A 26,921-nucleotide genomic window follows, 5' to 3' on the forward strand; every position below is an offset into this window, starting at 1 on the left:
ATATTACCCTGGTTTTCGTCATACTCAATTATCATCTTAACGCGTGTTCCACCATTCTATTCCGTCATGGCTGACCTCTACCTCAACTTCACCTGACGTCTTAAAACCATAGCACCTCCTTCCCCTGCAGTTAGTATATTGCATGCAGGCCTGGGCCCCTTAGTATTGGAGGGATGTCAAGGCCATGGAGTGCACAAGAGATTCATCAAGATGATCCCGGGGATGAGAGGCTTTAGTTATGAGGAGAGACTCGAGAAGCTGGGTCGCTTATGATTGGAACAAAGAAGATTGTGAGGAGATCTGATAGAGGGGTATAAAGTTGAGATGCGATGAAAAGGTAACTGTGGAAAAACTCTTCCTACTGGTCAGTGAGCTGGTAACCAGAGGAGATAAATTCAAGCTCATGGTCGGAGATCAAAGATGTTAGACGAGATAATACAGCGTTGTTAGGACAGGGAAACCATTTAGTGTACATTTCCTCTCATTCTTCCTCCCATGATGCATCATAAACTGTGCCAGTACTTTTAACTCACTTTTAACAAGAGAGGATAAATAGTTTTTAAAATAATTTGAAAGGGTTTGAGGAAAGGGCAGGGGTTGGAACTGAGTGGATAGTTCTTTTAGAGAGGGGAAAGAACACAGTTGAAAGAGAGGATGAGTGGAGGGGATGGGGAAGGAACTCGCAGTGAGTAAACACACCTGACTGTGCGGGGCATACTTTGTACAGCTAAACTGAAGGAACCGCCGTTTGTTCACCTCTGTGCCCGTTTGTACAGTTTAGGGGAAGTCCAGTTTACCTAAAATCCACATTGTGCTGTTTACAAGCTGCACTTGGTGAGCAACATTCTGCTAAACTTCCATCTCTCTGTTAACTATTGCGTCTGCCTTGCTCCCTCTGTAATTGGGTTTCTCCTGCTTTCCCATATTATGAACCAATCTCACAGGTGAGCTCTCGCGCGCTCTGTCCGTGTTTCTCTGATACCCATGTAACATGCTCGCAGGATAATAAATCTTTTAAGATTTCATCAGCCACCAGTTCTACTCCACTAGACTTTGTTCCAAGCCATATCTGTCAAATACATTTATTAAACAACAGAACAAATGAATAGTGCAGTAACACAGTATCAGTATTTATGATGAGTCAGCTCCTGGTATAGGAAGAGGAAGAAGAAAGAGTTGCGAGTATATAGCACCCTTCTGAATGTCTCAAAGCGCTTCACAACCAATGAAGTACTTGTGGAGTGTCGTCACTGTTGTAATGTGGGAAACGCATCAGCCAATTTGCGCACAGCAAGCTCCCATTAGCAACAATGTGATAATGACCAGATAATCTCTTTTAGCGATGTTGGTTGAGGAATAAATACTGGGTAGGCCACCGGGGAAAACTCCACAGCTCCTCTTCAAATAGTGTTGTGGGATCTTTTATCTTCATCTGACAGGGCAGACTGGGCCTCGATTTAATGCCTTGTCTGAAAGATGCACCTCTGACAGGGCAGCACTCCCTCAGTACTGCACTGGAGTGCAAGCCTGCAATATATGCTCAAGTCTCTGAAATGAGACTTAGAATCATCGAATCCTAAAGCCTAAAGCACAGAAGGAGGCCATTTGGCCTGTAACACCTGTGCCGGTTCATTGAAAGAGCTGTCCAACTTAGTCCCACTCCAGCTTTCCCCCATAACCCTGAAAATTAGTTCTCCAACTACATGTCCAGTTGTCTTTTAAAAGTTCCTATGGAATATGATTCCTCCACCCTTTCAGATAGTGCGTTCCAGATCTTAACCATCTGAAGAAATTTCTCCTCATTTCCCCTCTAGTTCTGTGGCCAATTATTTTAAATCTGTGACCTCTGGTTACTGACTCACTTGCCAGTGGAAATAGTTTATCCCTCATCATCGACAGTCCCTCAAGTCGAGGATGACTTGTGTTGTGTCTCGAATAAAGCAATGTAACTGAGTACTGTAGACGCGAGTAGGTATGACCTTAGTCTCTTTATTCTAACTCCAGAGTGCTGGTACAGCATGGGAGGCCTGCTTATATGCTGGGATCCCTTGGGACTCCAACAGATACGCCACCTGGTGGCGGTAGAACGCTGGTTACATAGGGTTGCATACATAATAACTTGCTTCCACGTCAAAAAGTTCACAGATATTTCAATGAAGGACCTAATATTCCAGGGCCCGAACTACATCCTGAAGGATGGGAGATGCCTGTGCATGGATTTTTTTAACGTGTGGTGACCGTTGCACACCACACGGGCTTGACAGAGCTAGGTCTTGGTCCAGTGGCAAGGGTTAACCAAGACGACTGGAGACCTGCTCTGCTGCACGGACCTAGTGCACACACATATCACAGTGTGGGCTGGCCCGTGCTGCCCCTGGGCCCTCTCTTCTTATGGGCCCCAAACTCACGCCTCTCCTGGGCTCCGATCACGTCCCTCTACAGTCTCTCGCCGCTCCTTCGCCTCACCCTCGCCGCTCCTGCTGTACCTGCTCACGCTCCAATCACCGACCTGGACCTTGATGACGTCACTCTCTTGCTCCAGCACGTGCTGCTCCCTGGAGTGGTATGCTGCCGCGCTGCTCCTTCCGCTCCCCGGCCTGCTCCGATGGTGCTCGCAGGCCAGGGGCCGCTCAGCCTACTGGGCTAGGCTGCTACGCTGCTCCTTCCACTCCCCGGCCTGCTCCGATGGTGCTCGCAGGCCGGGGGTTTAGCAGTCAATACTCAGTTTCTCCCTACTTGCTCGATCAAAACTCCTCATTAATTTGAATACCTCTATTACGTTTCCCCTTAAAACTTCTCTATTCTAAGGAGAACAACCCAAGCTTCTCCAATCTTTCCATATAACTGAAGTCCCTCATGCGTGGTATCATCCTGGTAAACCTCCTCTATACCCTCCCAAGGCCTTGACATCCTAAAGTGTGGTGTCCAGAACTGTACACAGTACTGCAGCTGAGGCCCAACCAGAGGTTTGTAAAGGTTTAGCATAACTTCCTTGTTTTTGTATTCCAACACCTCTATTTACAAAGCCAAGTATCACACATGCTTCCTTAACCACCACATCAGCTTTCCTTGCCATCTTCAAGGATTTGTGAATATGCACCCCCAGGTCCCTCTGCTCTAGCAACCCCCCCCCCCTCAAAATAGCACCATTTAGATAATACTGCCTCTCCAAGTTGTGACTCCAAAAGCACACCACTTCGCACTTATCCACATTAAATTGCATCTGCCACGTGTCAGCCCATTTCACCAGTCTGTCTGTGTCCTCCTGAAGTCTGCCTACCCACTTTTTACTATGTTGCAAAGCTTTCTATCATTCTGAGGGGGCTTGACAGGATAGATGCAGAGAGGATGTTTCCCCTCGTGGGGGAATCTAGAACTAGGGGGCATAGTCTCTGAATAAGGAGCTGTCCATTTAAAACTGAGATAAGGAGGAATTTCATCTCTGAGGGTCGTGAATCTTTGGAATTCTCTGCCCCAGGGAGCTGTGGAGGCTGGGTCATTGAAGGTGGAGATAGACAGAATTTTGAGCAATAAGGGAGACAAGGGTTATGGGGAGCGGGCAGGGAAGTGGAGCTGAAGCCAAGATCAGATCAGCCATGATCGTATTGAATGGCGGAGCAGGCTCGAGGGGTCAAATGGCTGACTCCTGCTTCTATATTTCTTATGTTCTTATTACTTATTAACTTTAAAATTGTACTCCCTGTACCAAGACTTGAACCCATGACCTCCTGGCTCCGAGACGAGAGTGCTACCACTGAGCCACCACAGCCCCCTTTTTTGTATAGTACAAAATAATATTTGTGATTCCTGCGCTAAGCTCTACTATAATGAATATTCTCGAATCGTGGTTTTTCATTCCTTTTCTCAGTAACATTGGAAAGGGATAGCGATGATTCCCGGGAATTTCACCAGGTTATAGTTATGAAGGAAGTCTCAAGAACTTGGGGCTTTTTGTTTACTGGGACAGTGACAGTTATAGAGGGGACAGGTCTAATGGGGCATTTAAAAATGATAGAAGAGGATAAATTAAGAGTGATTTGTGAATTGATAACAAGGGGGCACAGTCTGAGGATTATTACTAAAGTGAAGAGGGGGAAGTGAGAAGAAATGTTTTCACACAGGCTTCTTAATGTGCTGTGTATCTTGCCCGGCCCTCCCCTCATCCATAAATTGCTCTGCTAGTGCTTCAAATACATCGGTATTTTTCCAAAGAGATTTGACTGAGTTTCCACAAAAATGATAATGAATCAGAAGATGGTTGGAACTGTTCCTAGTTATGTCGGGACTACAATCTCTGTTTCCCTCCAATTTCCATTGTGTTTTTCAGGTGTGGACTGACTGCTGTCAAGTTCTCCACCATGGGAAAAGAGAGGAAGTGCATCTTGTGTCACATCACTTACAACTCAAAAACGGTAACTTTCAGTCTGTCACGTGACGGTCACTCTCTCCTTCCTAAGGGCTCAATTTTACCCCAAAGCATTTTTTTGATGTACTTAAAGAGTTACGCCCGATTATTTGGGGCCTAAGTACGGCAAAAAAAAAATTCTACGTTTCCCCGTTAGATTTCTTCATTTTGGCGTGGCGTAACCCGACATTTCGTTTTGGGGGTGGAGCCTTGATCTGCGCCAAAAAGATCGGGCTGCCATGGTAACCAGGGACACAATGTGAGCTGAGGCTGCAAAGTGAAGCATACAGCCGGCTCCCAACACATTAAAACAATTGCAAAATACATAGCAGCAACTTACCTCCAACTGGTCCGGTCCCACTCTCCCAGTCCGGTCCCATTCTCTCTCTCTCTCTCCCTCCCCCTCCCCCGCTCCCCCCGAACCGGGGACCGAGAATGCGGGGGGGTTGGAGGTAAGTTGCTGCTATGTGTTTTTCGATTCTTTCAGTGTATCCAGGCATCTGCTGTGTCGCTTTCCTTACCTGCGCCGATTTCCTTACCTGCGCGATTTTCTTACCTGCGGCGATTTCCTTACCTGTGCTGATTTCCTTAACTCTCCGGAAGGTTTTTCTGGAGAGGCCACATACACCGGCCTAAGCACAACTGGAGTAACTCTCAGCCAAACTTCCCTAAATGACCAGAAGTGGTGTAGTTGGCTGGTTATGCCTCCTTTGGCTGGAAAAAAACTGACGTAAAAAATCGTAACTAACTGAGTTACACTGGTGCAAATTGATTGGGGAAACTGTGGTTTTCAACTGGGCCAAAAAGAGCAGCCTGCTCCAAAAAAAACCAGCGCAAATCACTGGGGAAAATTGAGCCCTAAGATCTGTTGTCATCTCCTTCCATATCCCCTGATGGATCTACCTCCTGGAGATTCAGGGTACATCGCAGTATGGATAAAACAGAGTTTGGCTATAGGGTAGGAATCAAGGGGTACTTTATGGAGAAGTCCAATCTGAAAGGGGGGGGGGGGGCGATTGAGTCGCTCCCCGCGGCTCAGTGTTAGAACCATTACTGCTCCTAGTTTACTTCAATGCCTTGGATTCAGACATTGGTGAATGATTCCCAGCCTGGAGGGTCAAATGGACTCGGGAGGCAGCTCCCGAAAACAGAGAGTCGGGATAAATGGGTCATCTTCCAGTTGGCAAACGGTAATTACTGGGGTGCCACAGGGATCAGTGCTGGGGCCTCAACTATTTACAGTCCAAATTAATAACTTGGATGAAGGGACCGAGTGTAATGTAGTCAAATTTGCTGATGATACAAAGCAAGTTGTGAGGAGGACGCAAAGAATCTGCAAAGGGATATAGACAGGCTAAGTGAGTGGGTAAAAATTTGGCAGATGGAGTATAATGTGGGAAAATGTGAGGTTATCCACTTGGGTAGGAAAAATAAAAATGCAAATTATTATTTAAATGGGGAGCAATTACAAAATGCAGCACAGTGGGATCTGGGGGTCCTTGTACATGAAGGACAAAAATTTATTATGCAGGTACAGCAAGTGATCAGGAAGGCAAATGGAATGTTGGTATTTATTGCAAGGGGGATAGAGTATAAAAGCAGAGAAGTCCTGCTACAACTGTACTGGATATTGATGAGGCCACACCTGGAGTACTGTGTACAGTTTTGGTCTCCTTATTTAAGGAGGGATATACTTGCATTGGAGGCAGTTCAGAGAAGGTTCACGAGGTTGATTCCTGAGATGAAGGGGTTGTTTCATGAACGGTTGAGCAGGTTGGGCCTATACTCATTGGAGTTTAGAAGAATGAGAGGTGATCTTATTGTAACATATATGATTCTGAGGGGGATCAACAGGGTAGATGCAGAGAAGATGCTTCCCCTCGTGGGGGAATCTAGAACTAGGGGGCATAGTCTCAGAATGAGGGGTCGCCCATTTAAAATGGAGATGAGGAGGAATTTCTTCTCTGAGGGTCGTGAATTTTTGGAATTCTCTGCCCCAGAGAGCTGTGGAGGCTGGGTCATTGAACATATTTAAGGTGGAGATAGACAGATTTTTGAACAATAGGGGATTCAAGGGTTATGGGGAGCGGGCAGGGAAGTGGAGTTGAGGCCATGATCTTATTGAATGACGGAGCAGGCTAGAGAGGCCAACTGACCTACTCCTGCTCCTATTTCTTATGTTATGTTAGTGGACAGAACAGTGGTGGATGGAATTTAATGCACATTTATTATAAAGCTTGGCACATCGGAATCAAAAATGGACAACATGTATTCATGACGGGCTAAGGAAACAGTTGAAAGACTGGGATGCTCAACCTGTCCAACCAATACAGAGCATCAATCAACAAAGCAATAAGATGTTGAACTTTAAAGTCAAAAGCCTTAGTGTGCAAGTCGGAGGAAGTTGTGATCAAACTATATAGTGGGCTCGTCAGATTGCAACTGAAGGTAGTTATGAGACAAGAACCACGAGGCTGTTAATCTCGAGCCAAGGTTATGTAAAGAGAATAGAATTGCTTGGGTTTTTTAAACCTGAAGAGGAGGGGGTCTTGCAGCGATATATACGAGACCATCAACGGTATGGAAAGGGTAGATCCGGGAAATCACTTCAAACCAAACTGCAAGAGTAGGACAAGGGGTCAAATTAGTGAAAGGGAAGTCTAGCTGTGATGTTGGGAAGTTCTTCACACACTGTAATCAATACAGTTAGAGTGGTGAGCATGAAGCCTCTGGAATAACTCACAAAGCAGTTGGATGCTGTGATAGGTGTTAGAGTGGATGAGCTTCAATGGGCTGAATGGTCTTTGTAAGTGTTTACTTCGTGATGCCCCGCCGTTAGTTGGGAAGCCCACTTCCAGAAGCACTGTCTTTCAGCTGGTCACGAGGGTCGTGGAAGCACCAATTAATTCCCAAAAGATCATTCAGAATTGGACTGCAGCAGTTCAAGAAGGCGGCCCACCACCATCTTCTCAAGGGCAACCAGGGATGGGCAATAAATGCCGACCTTGTCGAGAACAAATATTAAATATGAATGAATATAAAAGTAAAATCTGGTGGATGAGAGAACGATCGGGAGAGGGGGGGGGGAAACCCGGAACTGGGGCCGATTGGGGGGGGTGGGAGACCCGGCACTGGGGCCGATCGAGGGGGGAGACCCGGGATCGATCGGGGGGGGGGGGGGGGGGGAGAGAGACCCAGCACCGGGATCGATCGATTGGGGGGGGGGGGGAGTGGAGGAGAGGGGGAGGAGAGAGAGAGGAGAGAGAGAGACCCAACACCGGGATCGATCGGGGGGGGAGGCCCGGCACTGGGGCCGATCGAGGGGGGAGACCCGGGATCGATCGGAGGGGGGGAGAGAGACCCGGCACCGGGATCGATCGATTGGGGGGGGGGGAGTGGAGGAGAGGGGGAGGAGAGAGAGAGAGACCCGGCACCGGGATCGATTGATCGGGGGGGCGGGGAGTGGAGGAGAGGGGGAGGAGAGAGAGAGGAGAGATAGAGACCCAGCACCGGGATCGATCGGGGGGGGAGGCCCGGCACTGGGGCCGATTGGGGGCAGACCAGGCATCGCGGCCGATCGGCGGGGCTGTTCTTGCCCTTTCTGCTCTCTGTTTCCCTTTGCTACATTTACTCCATCTCTCCCAAAGTTATTGTGCTGCTGGACGCAGTTCAATGGGCGCTGGGCAGCCTCCACCAAGGTGCTCCATTCTTCATTTGGGAGCGTAGACATTGAATGTCGGCAGGGTAAGCAATGTGGTGAGGTGTGGGTTATATGAACTGAATCTCAATCTGTCCTCCCCCAAGGGTTACTCGATCGTAATCAGAAGCGAGAAGTATTGCTGATTCTCTTTTTCCCCTTCCACTAACCTAGCCACGGGATTACTGATGCCAATTGTAGTGACCCCAACTGCGATTACTTAACTCCGCACTGACCGGGAGTCGAGGTCAGATCATCCTGGTATGGTAGGGTTCGGTTCGGTTAGATGCAATCGAGAGGAGTGCAGAAACTGTCTGCTTGCAAAAATGACACTGTCCATGATTGATGAGCAATTCGCCAAGGAAGGATAGAAATGAGTTGTGTGTGTTTGTTGTAGGAAATGGATGAACACATGAGGAGCATGCTGCACCACCGGGAACTCGAAAATCTGAAAGGAAGGTAAACGCCTTAAATGTTCTCTGCATGTGTAAAGCCCATTTGCACCAAGTGTCTGAAAATTAAGTGTCTAGAGCAGAGGATGCCTGTGTTCAAGCAATACCAGTCCGCACTCGACGCACCATCAGAGAGTTTGAAGGCTTTCCAGATCATACTGTCTAGAATGTGATCACCCATCGAGCAGGGTTGGACAGCTCAGGCCTTGGATAATGTAGAAAAGGGGAAGGGGTACCATCTGTAGGGGCAGCGCAGGAAGATGGACTCCTGAGTTACTGCAACGCTCTAATAGATACTTGGTGTTCAGTGTCAGCCAGATTGCAGAGATACAGTGGGGAAAGGGGGTACAGAGATAGAGGGGCGACAGGCAGGGTATAGGGTTGGTACAGAGATGCGGGGCAAACGGGATACAGAGATCGGGGGCAGATAGTGATAATCCAGTTGAAATATGGACGTGTTTGGACCTGCTTGCGTTGCCTGAGCTGTCGGCCATCTTATCAGTTAGAAATGCCAAGTACGGTGCCCTTTAAAACCTTTCCTTAAGGCAGCTAAAGTGAGCTTCTTTAAGGAAGGAAACAGAGGGTGCAGCAGATGTTGACACCACAACAACTGTCGCGTTTGGTGTCGTGTAACATCAGCAAGAGAAAATTAGGTCTCTGGTGTATCCAAATAAAGCAGTGTTTCACGCAGCACATCCTGGCAGCTGTCACAAGATCCATCCCCTCAGGATTCCAGGCAATGCTGCTAAACTGGGCTGGTTGCAGTTACAGGCCTACCATTGGTGGCAGCTCCCTGCTGTCGAAATTAGCAGGGGACACGATTAAATAAAGAAACTGTTGCCGGGGCTGCCTCGCACCAGCTGACCTGACGTTATCTGCCTGGACTGCCTGCTAAGCATGTGCTTGGAGTCCTGGGTGACTTTCACTCTTCCTGCTCTCAGTCGGGGGAGTGCAGTGACCTCGGTGCAGGGGAAAGCAGTGGAAGTATGGCCTGCCGCAGCTATCGAAGATACATGTTAAGTTAAAGGAACCGGGGATGGTGTAACCACCCCCTGATACCCTGCACCTCCCTCCTCCCCCGATACCTTGCACCTCCCTTACCTCCCTTCCCACCCCTGCTCCCTGCTCCAGCCCCCTCTGAAATGCCTGTCGGTACGGTGCAGTCTCCAGTGTCTTCCTCTCTCGACAGGGACTGCAAACACGAATGCCGGATCTGTAGGGTGACTGTGGTGGGCCTCTCCGCCTATGCCAAGCACATCTCTGGCCAGCTCCACAAGGAGAAGGTAGATACCCAGGAGAGGGAAGAGAACGGGAAGGGCGATGGCAAAGAGGAGGAATACTTCGACAAGGAACTCGTTCAACTGATACGGCAGCGCAAAGAACAAAAAGGGTACGTGTTCTGATCACTTCAAAAAGGCAAAGGAAATGGCTGCAGCAATAGCTGGGACTGGGGTTGGTAATTGAGAAAGGGTCTTGCTGAGTTATAGTTATAGTTTGCTGATGCCTGTCAAATGCTCCTCCATCCCACCTTCGTGGGATTCCACAGGTTGATTTAAAGGACAGTTGACGAAGTGGATATCAGTAAATAATCTCGTTGATTTGTTTGGTATTGTTTCATTTGTATTGAGTCCTACTGAGAGGTCAGTAAGTTGGAACAGTGTTGGACTTGTCTAGTGGTATATCATTCTCAACTATAAAAGCTTGCGGACCCACTCTCGCCTGCAGATATGATTGCAGCGATAACAAAAATATAACTAATGTAACAGAGCCTGCCAGTTAAAACGAGGGACTGTGGGCATGCATTCAGCAATGCTGCCATTCCCTCAGGCTCAGCCTCGCCCCACTTCCCACCCTCATGAGAAGAGTTTCTTTAAACAGCGCTTGAAATATCACTTCAGGATCCACCGATGGTTCAGCAGGTTCACACAGTTGATATGGAAAGCCCAGGTTTGCTCCTTGGCTGATCTCCAGCAGTGCAGCAGTGGTGGGTGCTGTATGTTGGTCTCAACACTCCTGTGCTAAGGAGGAGGGGGCAGGGAACCAGTCGGGGTTCTTACTCCTGATCTCTCTCAATTGATTCATGCTACAAAGTCAGCCTGTCACAAATTTCAGTTCTGCACTGAATATTCTCTTGGGCCCTGCATCACCAGTCGCTCCTTAAGCGGACTTTGCATCCCATATGAACTTGAGGGCCCCGTTACTGCCCACAATATCTAGTTTTATTTTATTCCCAAGATGTGGGCATTGCATGCTGGCACTTATTACCAGAAGGTGGTAAGACGAATGAATGGCTTGCTCGGCAACCTCAGAGGGCAACTAAAAGTCAACCATACTGGAGTCACACACAGGCCAGACCAGGTGAGGTCGGCAGGTTTCCTTTCCGAAAGGACATCAGCGAGCCAGTTGGGTTTTCACAATAATCATGACAGCTTTATGGACTCTTAAATTTAAACTGTCCCTTAAACTGCCACGGTGGGACTTGAACTCACGTTCTTTGGCATTTTAATCATGGCCTTTGGATTACTAGTCCAGTAACATTAATGGTAACAACGATAGCGTGACCTGGGGACTGTGTGTACTGGATACTGTGAAGGACTCAAGTGAGACAGGCCAAAGGTAAGCCAGTTTATTTTATATGAAATATATGACTGCACCAGATGTAATTCTCGCAGCAAGATTTTTGAATTTCTCTATTGCTCCAAGTAACGTCAGAACTAAACAATTGCCTAACTTTTTCCTTGATGTGAACCTACCTTCAATCCACGAGTCAGTGTCATTGAATCAATTGGTGCTCACTTTCTGAACTCGATAGAATGCAAAAAAAAGCTGCAAGAAGTGTATATTCAGAAAGCTAAAAAAAAAATCTCACGCACTCTGCCTGTTTTAAGAAAGCATGCTCAATGTAACTTGACCCAAGGAAATCTTTTGAAATTTGTCTTCTAACTTTCTTCAAATAATTTAGAAGATCAGAAGCTATAAAAGAAACATATTCCAGCTGTCCGGCTGGCTGAACGGTACTGATGCATCCTTGGGAAATTCAGCGCACTGCACATTCTCAGATGCCACAATCCAAGTGAAGCTCACCGCATCAGGCTTTTGGCAGAGACTGAGCCTTGCAGTTTTGTTTCAATCCCTTGTTTGGACATTAGAAATTTCAGTTACAATGGAAAAGAATGACAGAGGATCTTTTTCCCGAAAGCACTTTGAGTGCTTTATGGGGAAATGCTACATATGAGTACTCTGAGGCGGAGGAGGGGTAGAGGTTGAGTTTTTAGCTTTGACTATTACTTAAATGAGGCAGTCGTCATCATCTTTCATATGGTAGCAAAACAAATCAAACGTCAACATCCAAGTTGGATATCCAGGCCAAAGCTTCCGGTGTAATGGCGTGGATATTTTGTAGGCTGCCTGTGAATTCCCACTGAGGGCAGTGCTCAATGATGTGCTCCTGGGTCTGATTAGGAGCTCCACAGTCACAGGATGGGGATGCTTTAATCTTCCACCTCTGGAGAAGGTGGCAGTATCGACCGTGACCACTTCTGAGGCGGTTGATGGTTGTCCACTGTTTGCGAGGAAGGTTTGGTCCTTCAGGTTGTAATGTGGGGTCCTCTATAAGGAATCCATTCCTTATGTCACAGTTCTTTGTTTAAGAAGGGAGAAAGGGATAGACCGAGTAATTACAGGCCTGTCAACCTAACTTCAGTGGTGGGAAAATTATTGGAAAAAATCCTGAAGGACAGGATAAATCTTCATTTAGAAAGACATGGATTAATCACTGACAGTTAGCATGGATTTGTTAAAGGAAGGTCGTGTCTGACTAACTTGATTGAGTTTTTCGAAGAGGTAACCAGGAGGATCAATGAAGGCAGTGCGTATGATGTAGTGTATATGGATTTTAGCAAAGCTTTTGATAAGGTCCCACATGGCAGACTGGTCACAAAAGTAAAAGCCCATGGGATCCAGGACAAAGTGGCAAGTTGGATCCAAAACTGGCTCAGAAACAGGAAGCAAAGGGTAATGGTTGATGGGTGTTTGTGTGACTGGAAGGATGTTTCCAGCGAGGTTCCGCAGGGCTCAGTGCTGGGTCTCTTGCTTTTTGTGGTATACATCAATGATCTGGACTTGAATATAAGGGATATGATTAAGAAGTTTGCAGATGATACTAAAATCGGCTGTGTGGTTGATAATGAAGAAGAAAACTGCGGACTGCAGGAAGATATCAATGTACTGGTCAGGTGGGCAGAACAGTGGCAAATGGAATTCAATCCTGAGAAGTGTGAGGTAATGCATTTGGGGAGGGTTAACAAGGCAAGGGAATCATCAGCATCATAGGCAGTCCCTCGAATCGAGGATAACTTGCTTCCACGCTAAAAAAATTCACAGGTGTTTCAATGAAGGACCTAATATTCCAGGTCCTGAAATCTTGAAGGGTGGGAGATGCCTGTGCGTAGATTTTTTAACGTGTGGTGATCGTGGCACAGCAGCCACCACACGGGCTTGACAGAGCTAGGTCTTGGTCCAGTGGCAAGGGTTACCCAAGACAACTGGAGACCTGCTCTGCTGCATGGACCTAGTGCACACACACATCGCAGTGTGGGCTGGCCCGTGCTGCCCCAGGGCCCACGCCTCTTCTGGTCCCCGAACTCACGCCTCTCCTGGGCCCCGATCACGTCCCTCTACAATCTCTCGCCGCTCCTGCTGTACCTGTCCACGCACCAATCAGCGACCTGGATCTTGGTGACGTCCAATCCAGTCGCCCTCTTCGCTGCTGTTGCTCTCCTACTCCAGCACGTGCTGCTCCCTGGAGTGGTACGCCACCAGGCTGCTCCTTCCCCTCCCCGGCCTACTCTGACGGTGCTCGCAGGCCGCTGGGCCAGGCTGCCACACTGCGTGACTGCACTGGAGAAGGTACAGAGGAGATTTACGAGGTTGATGCCGGGCGTGGAGAATCTTAGCTATGAGGAAAGATTGGATAGCTGGGTTGTTTTCCTTGGAACAGCGGAGGCTGAGGGGAGATCTTATTGAGGTGTATAAAATTATGAGGGGCCTAGATAGAGTGAATAGAAAGGGCCTATTTCCCTTAGCATCATCATCATCATAGTCCCTCGAAATCGAGGAAGACTTGCTAAAAATGAGTTGTTAAGTGACTGAACATTTGAAGGGCGGAAGATGCTTGTGCGTGAGTGCTTTTAACGTGGGGTGGCCGTTGCACACTGGCTACAAACGGGCTTAGCAGAGCACGGTCTTGGTCCAGTGGTAAGGGGGTTCAAGATGACTGGAGACCAGTTGCCTATGGCGGAATGCGAGCCGTAAGCTCGGCGCTGAGCCGTGCCTTTCGGTGAGGTGGTGAGAAAACCTGAGGGCAGACATTGGGAAGGTCAGAGGTCCACATTGTGGGAGGAAGAGAGGTCAAATAGATCAAAGTTACCACAGCTGTTGAGTGGGGCCAGGACATTGCTGAAGAGGTGAAGGCCAGGACTCGTCGGTGGAGTGAAGACCAGGACATTCCCTTGGCAGAGAGGTCAACAACTAGGGGGCATAAATTTAAAATAATTGGGGGGAGGTTTAAAGGGGATTTGAGGGGAAATAGGCTGAGTGATTGATAATGAAGAAGAAAGCTGCGGACTGCAGGAAGATATCAATCAATGACTCAGGTGGAACAAAGGGACCTTGGAGTGCATGTCCACAGATCCCCGAAGGTAGCAGGACAGGTAGATAAGGTGATTAAGAAGGCATACGGGATACTTGCCTTTATTAGCCGAGGCATAGAATGTAAGAGCAGGGAGGTTATGCTTCAACTGTATAAAACACTAGTTAGGCCACAGCTAGAGTACTGCGTGCAGTTCTGGTCACCACATTTCAGGACAGATATGATTGCACTGGAGAGGGTACAGAGGAGATTTACGAGGCTGTTGCCTGGACTGGAGAATTTAACTATGAGGAAAGATTTGGATAGGCTATGGTTGTTTTCTTTGGAACAGAGGAGGCTGAAGGGAGACCTCATTGAGGTGTATAAAATTATGAGGGGCCAGGATAGAAAGAACCTATATCCCTTAGCATAAGAACATAAGAAATAGGAGCAGGAGTAGGCCATTTGGCCCCTCGAGCCTGCTCCGCCATTCAATAAGATCATGGCTGATCTATTCATGGACTCAGCTCCACTTCCCTGCCCGCTCCCCATAACCCTTTACTCCCTTATCACTCAAAAATCTATCTATCTCCACCTTAAATATATTCAATGACCCAGCCTCCACAGCTCTCTGGGGAAGAGAATTCCATAGATTTACAACCCTCTGAGAGAAGAAATTCCTCCTCATCTCAGTTTTAAATGGGTGGCCCCTTATTCTGAAACTATGTCCCCTAGTTTTAGTTTCCCTTGTGAGTGGAAATATCCTCTCTGCATCCACCTTGTCGAGCCCCCTCGTTATCTTATATATTTTGATAAGATCACCTCTCATTCTTCTGAACTGCCAACGTACTCACCCTATCTTCATAAGTCAATTCCCTCATCTCCGAAATAACCTAGTGAACCTTCTCTGAACAGCCTCCAGTGCAAGTATATCCTTCCTTAAATACGGAGACCAAATCTGTACGCAGTACTCCAGTTGTAGCAGGACTTCTCTGCTTTTATACTCTATCCCCCTTGCAATAAAGGCCAACATTCCATTTACCTTCCTGATTACTTGCTGTACCTGCATACTAACTTTTTGTGTTTCATGCAGAAGGACCCCCAGGTCCCTCTGTACTGCAGTACTTTGCAATTTTTCTCCATTTAAATTATCATTTGCTTTTCTATTATTTCTGCCAAAGTGGATAACCTTACATTTTCTCACATTATACTCCATCTGCCAAATTTTTGCCCATTCACTTAGCCTGTCTATATCCCTTTGCAGATTTTTTGTGCCCTCTTCACAATTTGCTTTCCCACCCATCTTTGTATCATCAGCAAACTTGGCTCCATTACACTCGGTCCCTTCATCCAAGTCATTAATATAGATTGTAAATAGCAGAGGGGTCAATAACCAGGGGGCATAGATTTAAAGTAATTGGTGGGAGGTTTAGAGGGGATTTGAAGAGAAATTGTTTCAACCAGAGGGTGGTGGGAGTCTGGAACTCCACTGCCTGAAAGGGTGGTAAAGGCAGAAACCCTCACCACATTTAAAAAGTACTTGGATGTGCACTCGAAATACCATAAGTTGCAGGGCCACGGATCGAGAGCTGGAAAGTGGGATTAGGCTGGATAGCTCTTTGTCAGGCCTTCGGTGCTGTAAACTTCTATGATTGTATGAAAGTTTGATCATAGTTGTGCCTAAAGGCTTGTACAGAAAGGTGGGTTTTGAGAAGGTGCTTAAAGGAGAGTGTTGCTATATTTTGGCTGTGAGTGTCAGATTGACTAATAGTTCACCACAGTACTATAACAATTATGGTTCAGGTCTTTGAGTGTGGAGAATAATTGAAAGCAGTCTCATCTATTCCAATGAAACACTTTAATAGCAAATAGTGAAATATCGACAAGCAAACCACACAAGCCTCGCATCTTGTGTACTATATTACCCATTTAAACAGAGCTGATCAGTCTCCACTGTGGTGTCCTGCTTCAAGTTCCTAACTTGAGGTCCCTGCTTCTCGAGGTGTTGCTCTGAGGTTCTCTCTGGTTGACTAGCCTTCTCTCTCTACTTTTATATAATTCTTAGGCCTAGTCTACATGCCCCAACCTGCCCATGGGGTAACTCATATCTGAGGCTACAGTCTTCCAGAACATCTTGTGGTAGTCACAAGACATCTCCCATTTTCTTCGACCTGATTATGTGCCCTGTGATTAGATGAAGGTTGGCGGCCTTTGACTCCGTGTTTGCTTTTGATAATGTGATTATCGCGCCCCGTTCCGTTGTGACTGGTTGTCCCGTATATGCGACCTGTCTTGACCCTATAGTGGCTGCAGTATTTTCCACAAGAGAGTAAAGAGACATCGGGCTGGGTTTAAGCAAGTGCTGACTCTGCCACCAGCGGTCGGGTGCAGGAAGGTGGGCAGCGATGTACAAGAGGCCATGTCAGGTTGAAAGGTGTGGGAGAGAAAGGTAAGTGAGAATTAGGAGCGATCAAAATTATTTTAACACAGAGGGGGTTTGAGATCATGAAATGCTTTGCATAAGTAGGTGCTGAGGTAGAGATTGTAACTTCATTTAAAGGGGAATTGGATAAATACTTGAGAATATAAAATTATAGAAAAGGAGCCGGGAATAGGTTGAGAGCAGACAGGTCCAGTTGAAGAGCTGGTAAAGGTGCAATGGGCTGTAACTTCTATAATCCTATGTGGTCATGCTTTTTTGGTTTATTTTTGTGTAGAAAAAACGACACCTCAACACCAGGGAACCGGGCAACAGACAGTGACAACAGGAGATACAGGAGGACACGGGAAGATCGTCAGACATACACTGAGCCCGCGAGCAAATATAATCAGCCATTGTGGCACAATGAAAATGCAGGAGAGCGGGAATGGGACTGGGAGTCACAGGATTACACAAGTTGCAGACCGAGTGGTTATCAGCATTGTCACTGGAAGAACAATTCAGGCGGTCCTTCGACCCGGCATTCCTCAGGCACCAGGGGATCACTCAGTTGGCATCCAAATGGCGCAGGACCGGCACCTAACTGGTATTCTAAACACAACTGGCATTTGAGTGGGTCAGGGGGAGCGGCTAGTTGGCACTCCAAAAACCAAGCTGGAGCGTCCAACAGGAACACCAATCCCAGCGGCAGTGGGGACAGCCCGGTTCACTACACCACCCCCCGGCCCAATGCGAGGTTCCATTCTGCAGAGGAGCCAGACAGGAAGTGGAGTAAAGGGAAAGTGCACAAGTTGAACAAAATGGAGAGCAGGAGTGCAAGAGAGTGGCGTGCCTGGGAGAAAGCGCAAAGCCGGAGGCGGGCAGCTGACAGCAGAGGGGTCGCGCTGCCGCCGAGAGATCCAGCGGACAGGTGGAACCTGAGCGACTACACCTTTCAGAACTACCACATGGATTTCACCAGCGACGACGTGCCAAGTCAAGGGATGTTGAGTTTTAACCAAGAGGAGAGTGCAGTGAGCAAAGAGGATCAGAGCGGGGGGAAGAGCTCAAGTCCATCAAGGGATAAGAGATACCGCTGGGCCCCTTACCGCTCTCACAAATCTCCAGAGCTGCTGCCAGTAGCCAGGGATCCCTCTACTCAGGGTAAAGGCGCTGATGATTCTGGGAGCGGTTGCCCATCCCTGCAACTGAAAGATTGTGAGACACCACACAAAAGCAGTGCTGCCTCGGTCCCTGTGAAGGTGACTGAAGAACCGAGCGACGGCGCAAGCCTGCTCATCCAACAGGGATGCTGTTCCCGGAATGAAACCGACAAAGACGGGAGCCAGTTTTCTATCACGCTTTGCACCCAATCATTTCCTCCTCCTCCTGAACCCGGGTCGTGCACTTCCGATCCGGACCCCAAGAGCATTTTGAAAGAAAGTAAACCTTTGTGTAGTGTGGAGAGTGGGAAGCGCCCGGGCGCACTCAACTTGCCGACACACGGGTGTTCACCGTGCGTTAACGCCACACTAAGGCCGAATGGCACACCAAGCGCGTCAAGGGCTCCGCTTTCAACACGAGCTCCCGCAAGCCTGACCGCACCGCCCTCGCTGGATGTGCCGGATGGCGACGGTAAATACCAGGTGGACAGTAGTTTGAGTGAAGTGCTCAGGCGGGCCAGAGAAGCACTGAGGTGCAGTCAGTCCGAGCGCAGACAACACAGTCAGACTCAGGAGGGTGCAAAACACAGCCAGCAGGCCAGCTGTAGAAAGTCCACAGACGGCAATAAGGAGAACTGGAAAAACAGCAACAATAAAACGGCCCAGAAGTCGCAGTACACAGCAGCCGACGGAACCCCAGTGAAAGAGGCTCTCTTGGGCTGCGGAAAAGTGAGTGAAGAGGAATTTACTGACATTGCAGAAGATGTAGAACTAGCTACGAGTGTAAACTCTGCCAGCATCCGTTCAGGTCCAGGGCAGCCATGTTCAAATACAATGAAAGAGAAAATAGCTGAATTATACACCCAGCATGGTGCGACCTCCGAACTCTCAGCCACAAAAGATGACTCCAAGGCCACCTCAGCCTCAGCAAGTGGCGATAAGTCGCTGTCCACCTTCTCCTCCGCAATGATTGAAACCCGAAGCGACAACGAGATTCAAAGCTCTGTGCCTGGCGAAACCTTCGACAATTGTTCTTCCGACTCGGAGCTGCAGAGTGGAGGGGCTCAGAGCTCCAGCCATCTCCTGTCCGAACTCAACAAGCTCGGGCTTCCTACCTCCGTGCAGAGAGACCTGACTCGCCACATCAACTCCAAGTCCAGGCCGGGCACTCACGTCCCCGAGCCCAACCTCAACATCGCCCGGCGAATCCGCAGCATAGGAAGCCAAAGGAAGAGCGAGTCGGAAAAGGAATCAGGTCTGAAACCCACCTTGCGGCAGTTGCTGAACGTGTCGCGGCGTCACGTCAACTGGGACCAGGTCATCCAGCAAGTTGCTAAGAAAAAGCAGGAGCTGGGGAAGGGTTTACCAAGGTCAGTAAGGAGAGAGGTTGGCTTTCTGTTTTGTTTTAATAACCTGGTTGGTGTTTCCAGTAACTCGTGATCTTGCCTTGGCCTCCACACACACTCTGTGAGGTGGCCGACCCACTGATTAAGACACAACCCATCGCTCATTATCACCTGTGGCTCCACAGTTGAGTAAAAGGGATATCAGATCCTTGAGAGAGGCCATTAAAGGCTGTCTTTTCTTCCTCCCAAGTTGGGACGGGTGGCTGCTCCGAAACATCACTCAATTGATGACCCCCCCCAGGAGACGTGAGGGGCGTCCTCCCTCCCGTCTTCCCCCACTTCTCCCGTCATCTGTCTCCTCCCCCCCCCCCCCCCCCCCCATTTCTCCCGTCGTCTGTCTTTCCCCCACTTCTCCCGTCATCTGTCTCCTCCCCCCCCCCCCCATTTCTCCCGTCGTCTGTCTTTCCCCCACTTCTCCCGTCATCTGTCTCCTCCCCCCCCCCCCCCATTTCTCCCGTCGTCTGTCTTTCCCCCACTTCTCCCGTCATCTGTCTCCTCCCCCCCCCCCATTTCTCCCGTCGTCTGTCTTTCCCCCACTTCTCCCGTCATCTGTCTCCTCCCCCCCCCCCCCATTTCTCCCGTCATCTGTCTTTCCCCCACTTCTCCCGTCATTTGTCTCCCCCCGCCCCCCCCCCCCCATTTCTCCCGTCGTCTGTCTTTCCCCCACTTCTCCCGTCATCTGTCTCCTCCCCCCCCCCCCCCATTTCTCCCGTCATCTGTCTTTCCCCCACTTCTCCCGTCATTTGTCTCCCCCCCCCCCCCCATTTCTCCCGTCGTCTGTCTTTCCCCCACTTCTCCCGTCATCTGTCTCCTCCCACCCCCCATTTCTCCCATCGTCCTCCTTCTCTCTGTCCTCTCTGTCCCACCACCTCACCCCATCCTTCCTTGCTAGGTTGAAGTGCAGACCTAACACTGGGTGAGTGAGAACTTTTGATGGGATGAGTTTAAAGTAACTATCACGGCATCGCATTGCCTGTTTCAGAGCCCTGAAAATGCTGCTGAGACCCCCGATCGCTATCTCACAGTTGTGTGGGGGGGGGCGGGGGGTGTCCCGTGAGTGTTCCTGACTGCCCTGGTTGTGACGTTTGGGTGTGTTGTCCCTGTCACCCACCGTGGTTTTATAATGTTGTGTTTGCAGGTTTGGGATTGAGATGGTTCCCTCTGTGCAGACCGGCCTGGAGGCTCTGGAGCTGGACGAGGACGAAAACTTGTCCTCCCTAGAAGGCTTTCAGTGGGAGGGGATTTCCATCGCTCCGGCCGGAACCCTTCGCAAGCGCAGCCTCTCCGAGAGCAGCGTGGTCACGGACAAGCGGTCGATTTACAGCCTGTTTGGCGACGAGGCGAAAGGAACGGAGGGGGCAGAAGCCAGGGAGTGTTCTCCTGCCATTCCGAACCGTCCGATACCTCCGGGACCAAGCCCGTCGGCCTCCCGGGAGAAACGGGCTGCCCGCCACAGCCCCGCCTTCCCCGACGCTCTCCGGTTTGGCAGCGGTGGCGAGAACTCGCTCCCCGGCAACGTCAGCTCCCCCACCCGGGGGCTTCAACCGGTGAAGACCGAGCAAGGCTCCGACTCGCCCTTGGCCTTTGACAGCATCTCCGCGGCAAGCAGCGGGCCGGGCAGCAGGTGCCTCATTTCTGCCAGCGATGGCTCCTGTCGGCAAAGCACTCTCGAGACTGACGGGGAGCTCAAGTTGTTTGCCCAGCAGAGTTCCTCGGGTGCGGTTCAAGGACCGAATGCAGCGGATGGTGCGACCGACAGCAGCTACACGTCTGGGGGTGAACTCAACGACACACAGGCGCTAGGGAAGAAAAGAAGAGCAACTGCTGTAAGTGTCTCATTCAATGCTGCACTCTACATTACATCGAATTACACTGAGTGATCGGCACAGAAACAGGCCATTCGGCACAACTGGTCCGTGGCTGTGTTTATATTCCCCTCGAGCCTCCTCCCACACCTCATCATTTCATCATAGGCAGTCCCTCGAAATGCAAGAAGACTTGCGTCCACTCTAAAAGTGAGTTCGCAGGTGGCTGTACAATCCAATACGGGAATTACAGTCCCTGTCACAGGTGGGACACAGTGGTTGGGGGAAAGGGAGGGTGGGACTGGTTTGCCACACACTCCTTCCGCTGCCTGCGCTTGATTTCTGCATGCTGTCGGCGACGAGACTCGAGATGCTCAGCGCCCTCCCGGATGCACTTCCTCCATTTTGGGCGGTCTTGGGCCAGGGATTCCCAGGTGCCAGTAGGGATGTTGCACTTTATCAGGGAGGCTTTGAGGGTGTATTTGTAATGTTTCCTCTGCCCACCTGGGGCTCACTTGTCGTGTAGGAACTCCGAGTAGAGTGCTTGCTTTGGGAGTCTCGTGTCGGGCATGCGGACGATGTGGCCCGCCCAACGGAGTTGGTCGAGTGTGGTCAGTGCTTCGATGCTGGGGCTGTTTGTCTGAGCGAGAACACACACGTTGGTGCGTCTATCCTCCCAGTGGATAGACTATTCCGTCCACTAAGGGTTACAATGATCTCATCATTTCATCCTATCAACATTCCTTTCTTCCTCATGTACCTATCCCTTAAATTAAATACATCTGAACTATTTCCCTCAACTACTTGTGATAACGGGTTCCACATTCCCACCAACAACAACCACTTGTATTTATATAGCACCTTTAATGTAGTGAAACGTCCCAAGGTGCTTCACAGGAGTATTATGAGATGAAAAATTTGACCCCGAGCCGCATAAGTAGAAATTAGCGCAGAAAGAGGTAGGTTTTAAGGAGTGTCTTGAAGGAGGAAAGTGAGGTAAGAGAGGCAGAATGGTTTAGGGAGGAAGTTCCAGAGCTTGGGGCCTAGGCAACAGAAGGCACGGCCACCGATGGTTGAGTGATCATAATCAGGATGCTCAAGAGGGCAGAATTAGAGGAGCGCAGACATCTCGGCAGTGGGGGCGGGGGGGCTGGAGGAGATTCCAGAGATAGGGAGGGGCGAGGCCATTGAGGGATTTGAAAATAAGGATGAAAATTTTGAAATCGAGGCGTTGCTTAACCGGAGCCAGTATAGGTCAGTGAGCACAGGGGTGATGGGTGAGCGGGACTTGATGCGAGTTAGGATACGGACAGCCGAGTTTCAGATCACCTCTAGTTTTTGTAGGATAGAATGTGGGAGGCCAGCCAGGGGTGCATTGGAATAATCAAATCTGGAGGTAACAAAGGCATGGATGAGGGTTTCAGCAGCGGATGATCTGAGGCATGGGGGGGGGAAATGGGCGATGTTATGGAGGTGGAAATAGGCGGTCTTAGTTGTGCTGCGGATATGTAGTCGAAAGCTCATTTCTGGATCAAATATGACACCAAGGTTGCAAACAGTCTGGTTCAGCCTCAGACAGAAGTTGGGGAGCGCAGACATCTCGGAGGGAGGAGGAGAGGGATAGGGAAGGACGAGGGATTTGTAAACAAGGATGAGAATTTTGAAATCGAGGCATTACTTCCTCAGAATGCATTATTAAAAAAAAAGACTTGTCGGTACTGGGCCCGTGCAGTTCTGAAGGTACTTGTCACAGCCCTTACCATGCATTCTTCATTTGACAGCCTAAACAGTGAGAGTCGATTGGTTTCCAGCCTATCCCGGCCAAGTCCAAATCTGTCCCGCTCAACCTCACGCACGCTTTCCAACTCTGGGTTACCATCAGGAGCAGGAACCCTGGCTGATTGACCTTTCCCAGTGCGCTGGGCGCCAAGGCCGACTCGTACATCTGGGCTAAGGTGTGCTAACTCAGCATAGATCAGTGTCTGACCCGGGACCTTCCAGTCCGTAAAGATTAGTTTCTGCCACAGACGGTGCTGTTCGCTGTTGGGCTCACAGTTCAGGTCGAGAGTCATTGGGCTAGAACTTCCACAAAATTCACCACCCAAAAAACCACTGAGATTATTAAATTAACGCCGGCAAAATTGATCAAAAAAAGGAAAAAATTCCGCCCGGCGAGAAAAACGGGTCTTGCATGCGGATTCTCGGCAGAAAACGTGATCCTGGGCAAATTGGGCAGTATTTACTCAAATTTAGTCCGAGGCTGCGGGTTGGGCCTAGGTTGGGGGGAAAACACACACAATATTTTTCTAAAAAATAAAAAATCGGGAAACATTCTCAGGACCCTTTTCCACTCAATCGCTGTAAAAGTATTTTTAAAACACTTTAACTTACCTTTTTTTTGCAGGATTACTTACCTACTGCTTAGCTCCGGCTGCTTTCTCGTGGACGTTTATTTCCGACTCACCTACGGGTCACCGCTGTGACCAAACTTGGGCGGTAGCCCCTTTCTCACCGGTGCACGTTCCCCAGCGGTATTTCGAGAACGCCGGCGAAACTCTTTGTTGAAATGCTGCTGAATTTCCAGCCTTTAGAATGACTAAGAATGTGACTGTACCCCAAGGAGGCCATTTGGCCCATCATGTCTATGCCTTCTCTCTGAAAGAGCTATCTCTTCAGTGTATCCCTTAGTGTATAGGACGATGGGTTGAATGGCCTGTGTATGATTGATCTTTTTCTGCTTGTGCAGGATGGTCTGTCTCCAGAGGTCCCTGGTTTGGAAAGGAAGAATAAGAGAAGGAAAATCAAAAGCAAAAGAGGTGAGTAAATAAATGGCTGTTGTGGATTGCGATGTCAGTGCAGGTCCTGGTGATTCTGGTACAACAGCCCCAGCACGGTCAGATCCTCACGTATTTGGACAGGGCTCCTTCTAATTCTGTGCTGTTGCAGTGCTGAGTTCTCCCTCCCAGTGTGAGTTGTTAATGGGGAGATCCCCTCCCTCTCTCCTCTATCCCAGCCCCCTCCCAGTGTGAGTTGTTAATGGGGAGATCCCCTCCCTCTCTCCTCTATCCCAGCCCCCTCCCAGTGTGAGTTGTTAATGGGGAGATCCCCTTCCTCTCTCTCCCATAACCCACCCCCTCCCCCCAAAACTCTTAATGATGAGTTCCCCTGCAACCTTTGCGAAAACCTCGGTTCAGTCCACAAGCGTGACCCTGAGTGGTCCCTTGCCATTTTAATTCTCCATCTCACTCCTACTCTGACCTCCCTGTCCTCGTCCTCATATTGCTATTCCAGTGAAGCTCAACGGAAGCTCAACCAGCTCCTCATTTTTCAATTAGGCACTTTACAGCCTTCCGGACTCAACACTGAGTTCAACAATTGCAGATCAGAACTACTGTTGCTATTTTTTTCAGACAGCATCTGTTGGTAATGATTCTGCTATTGCCATTTACAGCTACTCTAGACCTGTCTTTTGTTTCATTTCTTGTCCCATTACCGCCCCCTTTTGCCTTGCACCATCATCCCTTTTGTCATTGAATCTCTCCACCCTTCCCTTTTGTTCTTCCCTCCCCATCCCCTTTTCCCTGCCCCTGTACTTGCTTAAAACTCTACGGGGCCGAAATTGCCCTTGTTTTTAAGGCGGTAACGGGTCGCTAAGCAGTCGGGGTGGAGGTGCTGACATTTTTAGAAATTGCCTTAGTGCATTTTTGTGGCGGTGTAAGCTACCGTGTTGGAAATTGCCCCGCGGGAACGGTGCAGCCGCCAGTCGATGCCCCCGACAGCTTTTCCTGGGCGGGAAGCTGCCAGTTGCTGGGCAGCGCGTTGGCCCTTAAAGGGGAGGCCGCGGCCGCCATTTTATTTTAATTGTCCGCCAACTCCGAAGTTGGTCCGGCAATGACAGCCACAGGTTCGGCCGGGCCACCAGCAGGTCAGCGTGGCGTTCATGAATCCTTCTGCCCCGCTCCCCACTGACTTCACTGCCCCGCCAGAAGATAAATCAAAAAGAGGGCAAAATCGCTCAAGACCCGCCCAACGATTAGGGCGGTAAATCAATGAAGAAAACGGTGAATGCAGACTGTTTTGGTTGGAGGGCAATTTCAGCCCCGACATCTCTAACCTTTCCAGTTCAAAAAGGTCATCACCTGGAACGCTAGCTCTTTCTCTTTCCACAGATGCTGCCTGACCTGCTGAGTATTTCCCGCACTTTTCTCTTTATTTCAGATTTCCAGCATGTGCATATTTTTCTTTTGAACTAATGGTCAATGCAGATCTGGGTCTTTTGGGCCATACTCAGCAGGACAGTCAGCATCTGAGAGGCTGACAATTCAGGCAGAGAGTCTCCGCACTACAGAATTTTACAGTACACAGGAGGCCTTCAGTCCCATCCCCAGACTCACTCACCACCCAGCTAACCGCAACAAAGCAGTTGGTTTCCAGTGTCCAAACCTGAGATGTTCATAGGAGCAGGAGTAGGTCCTAAGGCCCCTCAAGCCTGCTGCTCCGTTCAATAAGATCGTGGCTGATCATCGACCTCAACTCCACTTTCCCGTCCGATTTCCATATCCCCTAGACTCCAAAAATCTATCGGTCTCAGCCTTGAATATATTCAGAGACTCAGCATCTACAGCCCTCTCGGGCAGCGAGTAGGGCAGAGAATTCCAAAGATTCACAACCCTCTGAGTGAAGAAATTCCTCCTCATCTCTGTCTTAAGTGGCTCATCCCTTATCCTGAGACTGTGCCCCCTGGTTCTGGACACTCTAGCCAGGGGAAACAACCTCTCAGCATCTACCCTGTCAATCCCCTTCAGAATCTTTATCATGCAGATTTATACTACATCAGAAGTTACCCAGAGTATTGGAGCCTTTGGACAGCAAGCAATGACTCAGATGTTTTATGCTCAGTGTGTGGTGATGTTCTTACCTGTGCTGTCATCACTAAGGTATGTGCCATGTTAAAGTGGGTCAGTGCTAATGTGTCGACCATTTGATTCCAGAGAGGAGCCAGGTGGACCAGTTGCTGAACATCTCGCTGCAGGAGGACGAGTTGAACAAGTCCTTACAAGGGTTGGACGGTAACCTGCTGCAGGCTCGCGCTGCACTCCAAGCCGCATACATAGAGGTTCAGAAGCTGCTGGTTCTCAAACAACAGGTACCTTTAGCATGACACTACTGCTGTATTGGAACAGAAGTGGCTTCTGGGTTAAACCAACCAATCAACATATGATAATTAACAAGGTCCACAATGGTGGGATATGATACTTGATAGGTATGGTGGGATATGATCCTGGATAGTAGGTATGGTGGGATATGATCCTGGATAGTAGGTATGGTAGGATATGATCCTGGATAGTAGGTATGGTGGGATATGATCCTGGATAGTAGGTATGGTGGGATATGATCCTGGATAGTAGGTATGGTAGGATATGATACTGGGTGGTAGGTATGGTGGGATATGATACTGGGTGGTAGATATGGTGGGATATGATACTGGGTGGTAGGTATGGTGGAATATGATCCTGGATAGTAGGTATGGTGGGATATGATACTGGGTGGTAGGTATGGTGGGATATGATACTGGGTGGTGGGATATGATACTGGGTGGTAGGTATGGTGGGATATGATACTGGGTGGTAGGTATGGTGGGATATGATACTGGGTGGTAGGTATGGTGGGATATGATACTGGGTGGTAGGTATGGTGGGATATGATACTGGGTGGTAGGTATGGTGGGATATGATACTGGGTGGTAGGTATGGTGGTTTATGATCCTGGATAGTAGGTATGGTGGGATATGATCCTGTATGGTAGGTATGGTGGGATATGATACTGGGTGGTAGGTATGGTGGGATATGATACTGGGTGGTAGGTATGGTGGGATATGATACTGGGTGGTAGGTATGGTGGGATATGATACTGGGTGGTAGGTATGGTGGGATATGATACTGGGT

The 26,921-nt window shown here is 49.1% G+C and overlaps 1 protein-coding gene across 2 annotated transcripts in view; it reads left to right on the forward strand.

Moving 5' to 3' along the window:
* znf106a (zinc finger protein 106a) overlaps window positions 1–26,921 on the forward strand; it is a 114,491-nt gene that overhangs the window by 34,218 nt on the left and 53,352 nt on the right. For both annotated transcript variants that reach the window (XM_070878683.1, XM_070878684.1), the window contains exons 2-8: window positions 4,328–4,412; window positions 8,500–8,561; window positions 9,744–9,944; window positions 16,901–19,135; window positions 20,310–20,997; window positions 23,723–23,792; window positions 25,968–26,122. In XM_070878683.1, the coding sequence (XP_070734784.1) occupies window positions 4,359–4,412; window positions 8,500–8,561; window positions 9,744–9,944; window positions 16,901–19,135; window positions 20,310–20,997; window positions 23,723–23,792; window positions 25,968–26,122 (3,465 nt within the window). In that variant the 5' untranslated portion in view covers window positions 4,328–4,358. The remainder of the gene's footprint in view (window positions 1–4,327; window positions 4,413–8,499; window positions 8,562–9,743; window positions 9,945–16,900; window positions 19,136–20,309; window positions 20,998–23,722; window positions 23,793–25,967; window positions 26,123–26,921) is intronic.

This window comes from Pristiophorus japonicus, chromosome 4 (assembly GCF_044704955.1).
Source record: "Pristiophorus japonicus isolate sPriJap1 chromosome 4, sPriJap1.hap1, whole genome shotgun sequence".
Lineage (NCBI taxonomy): Eukaryota > Metazoa > Chordata > Chondrichthyes > Pristiophoridae > Pristiophorus > Pristiophorus japonicus.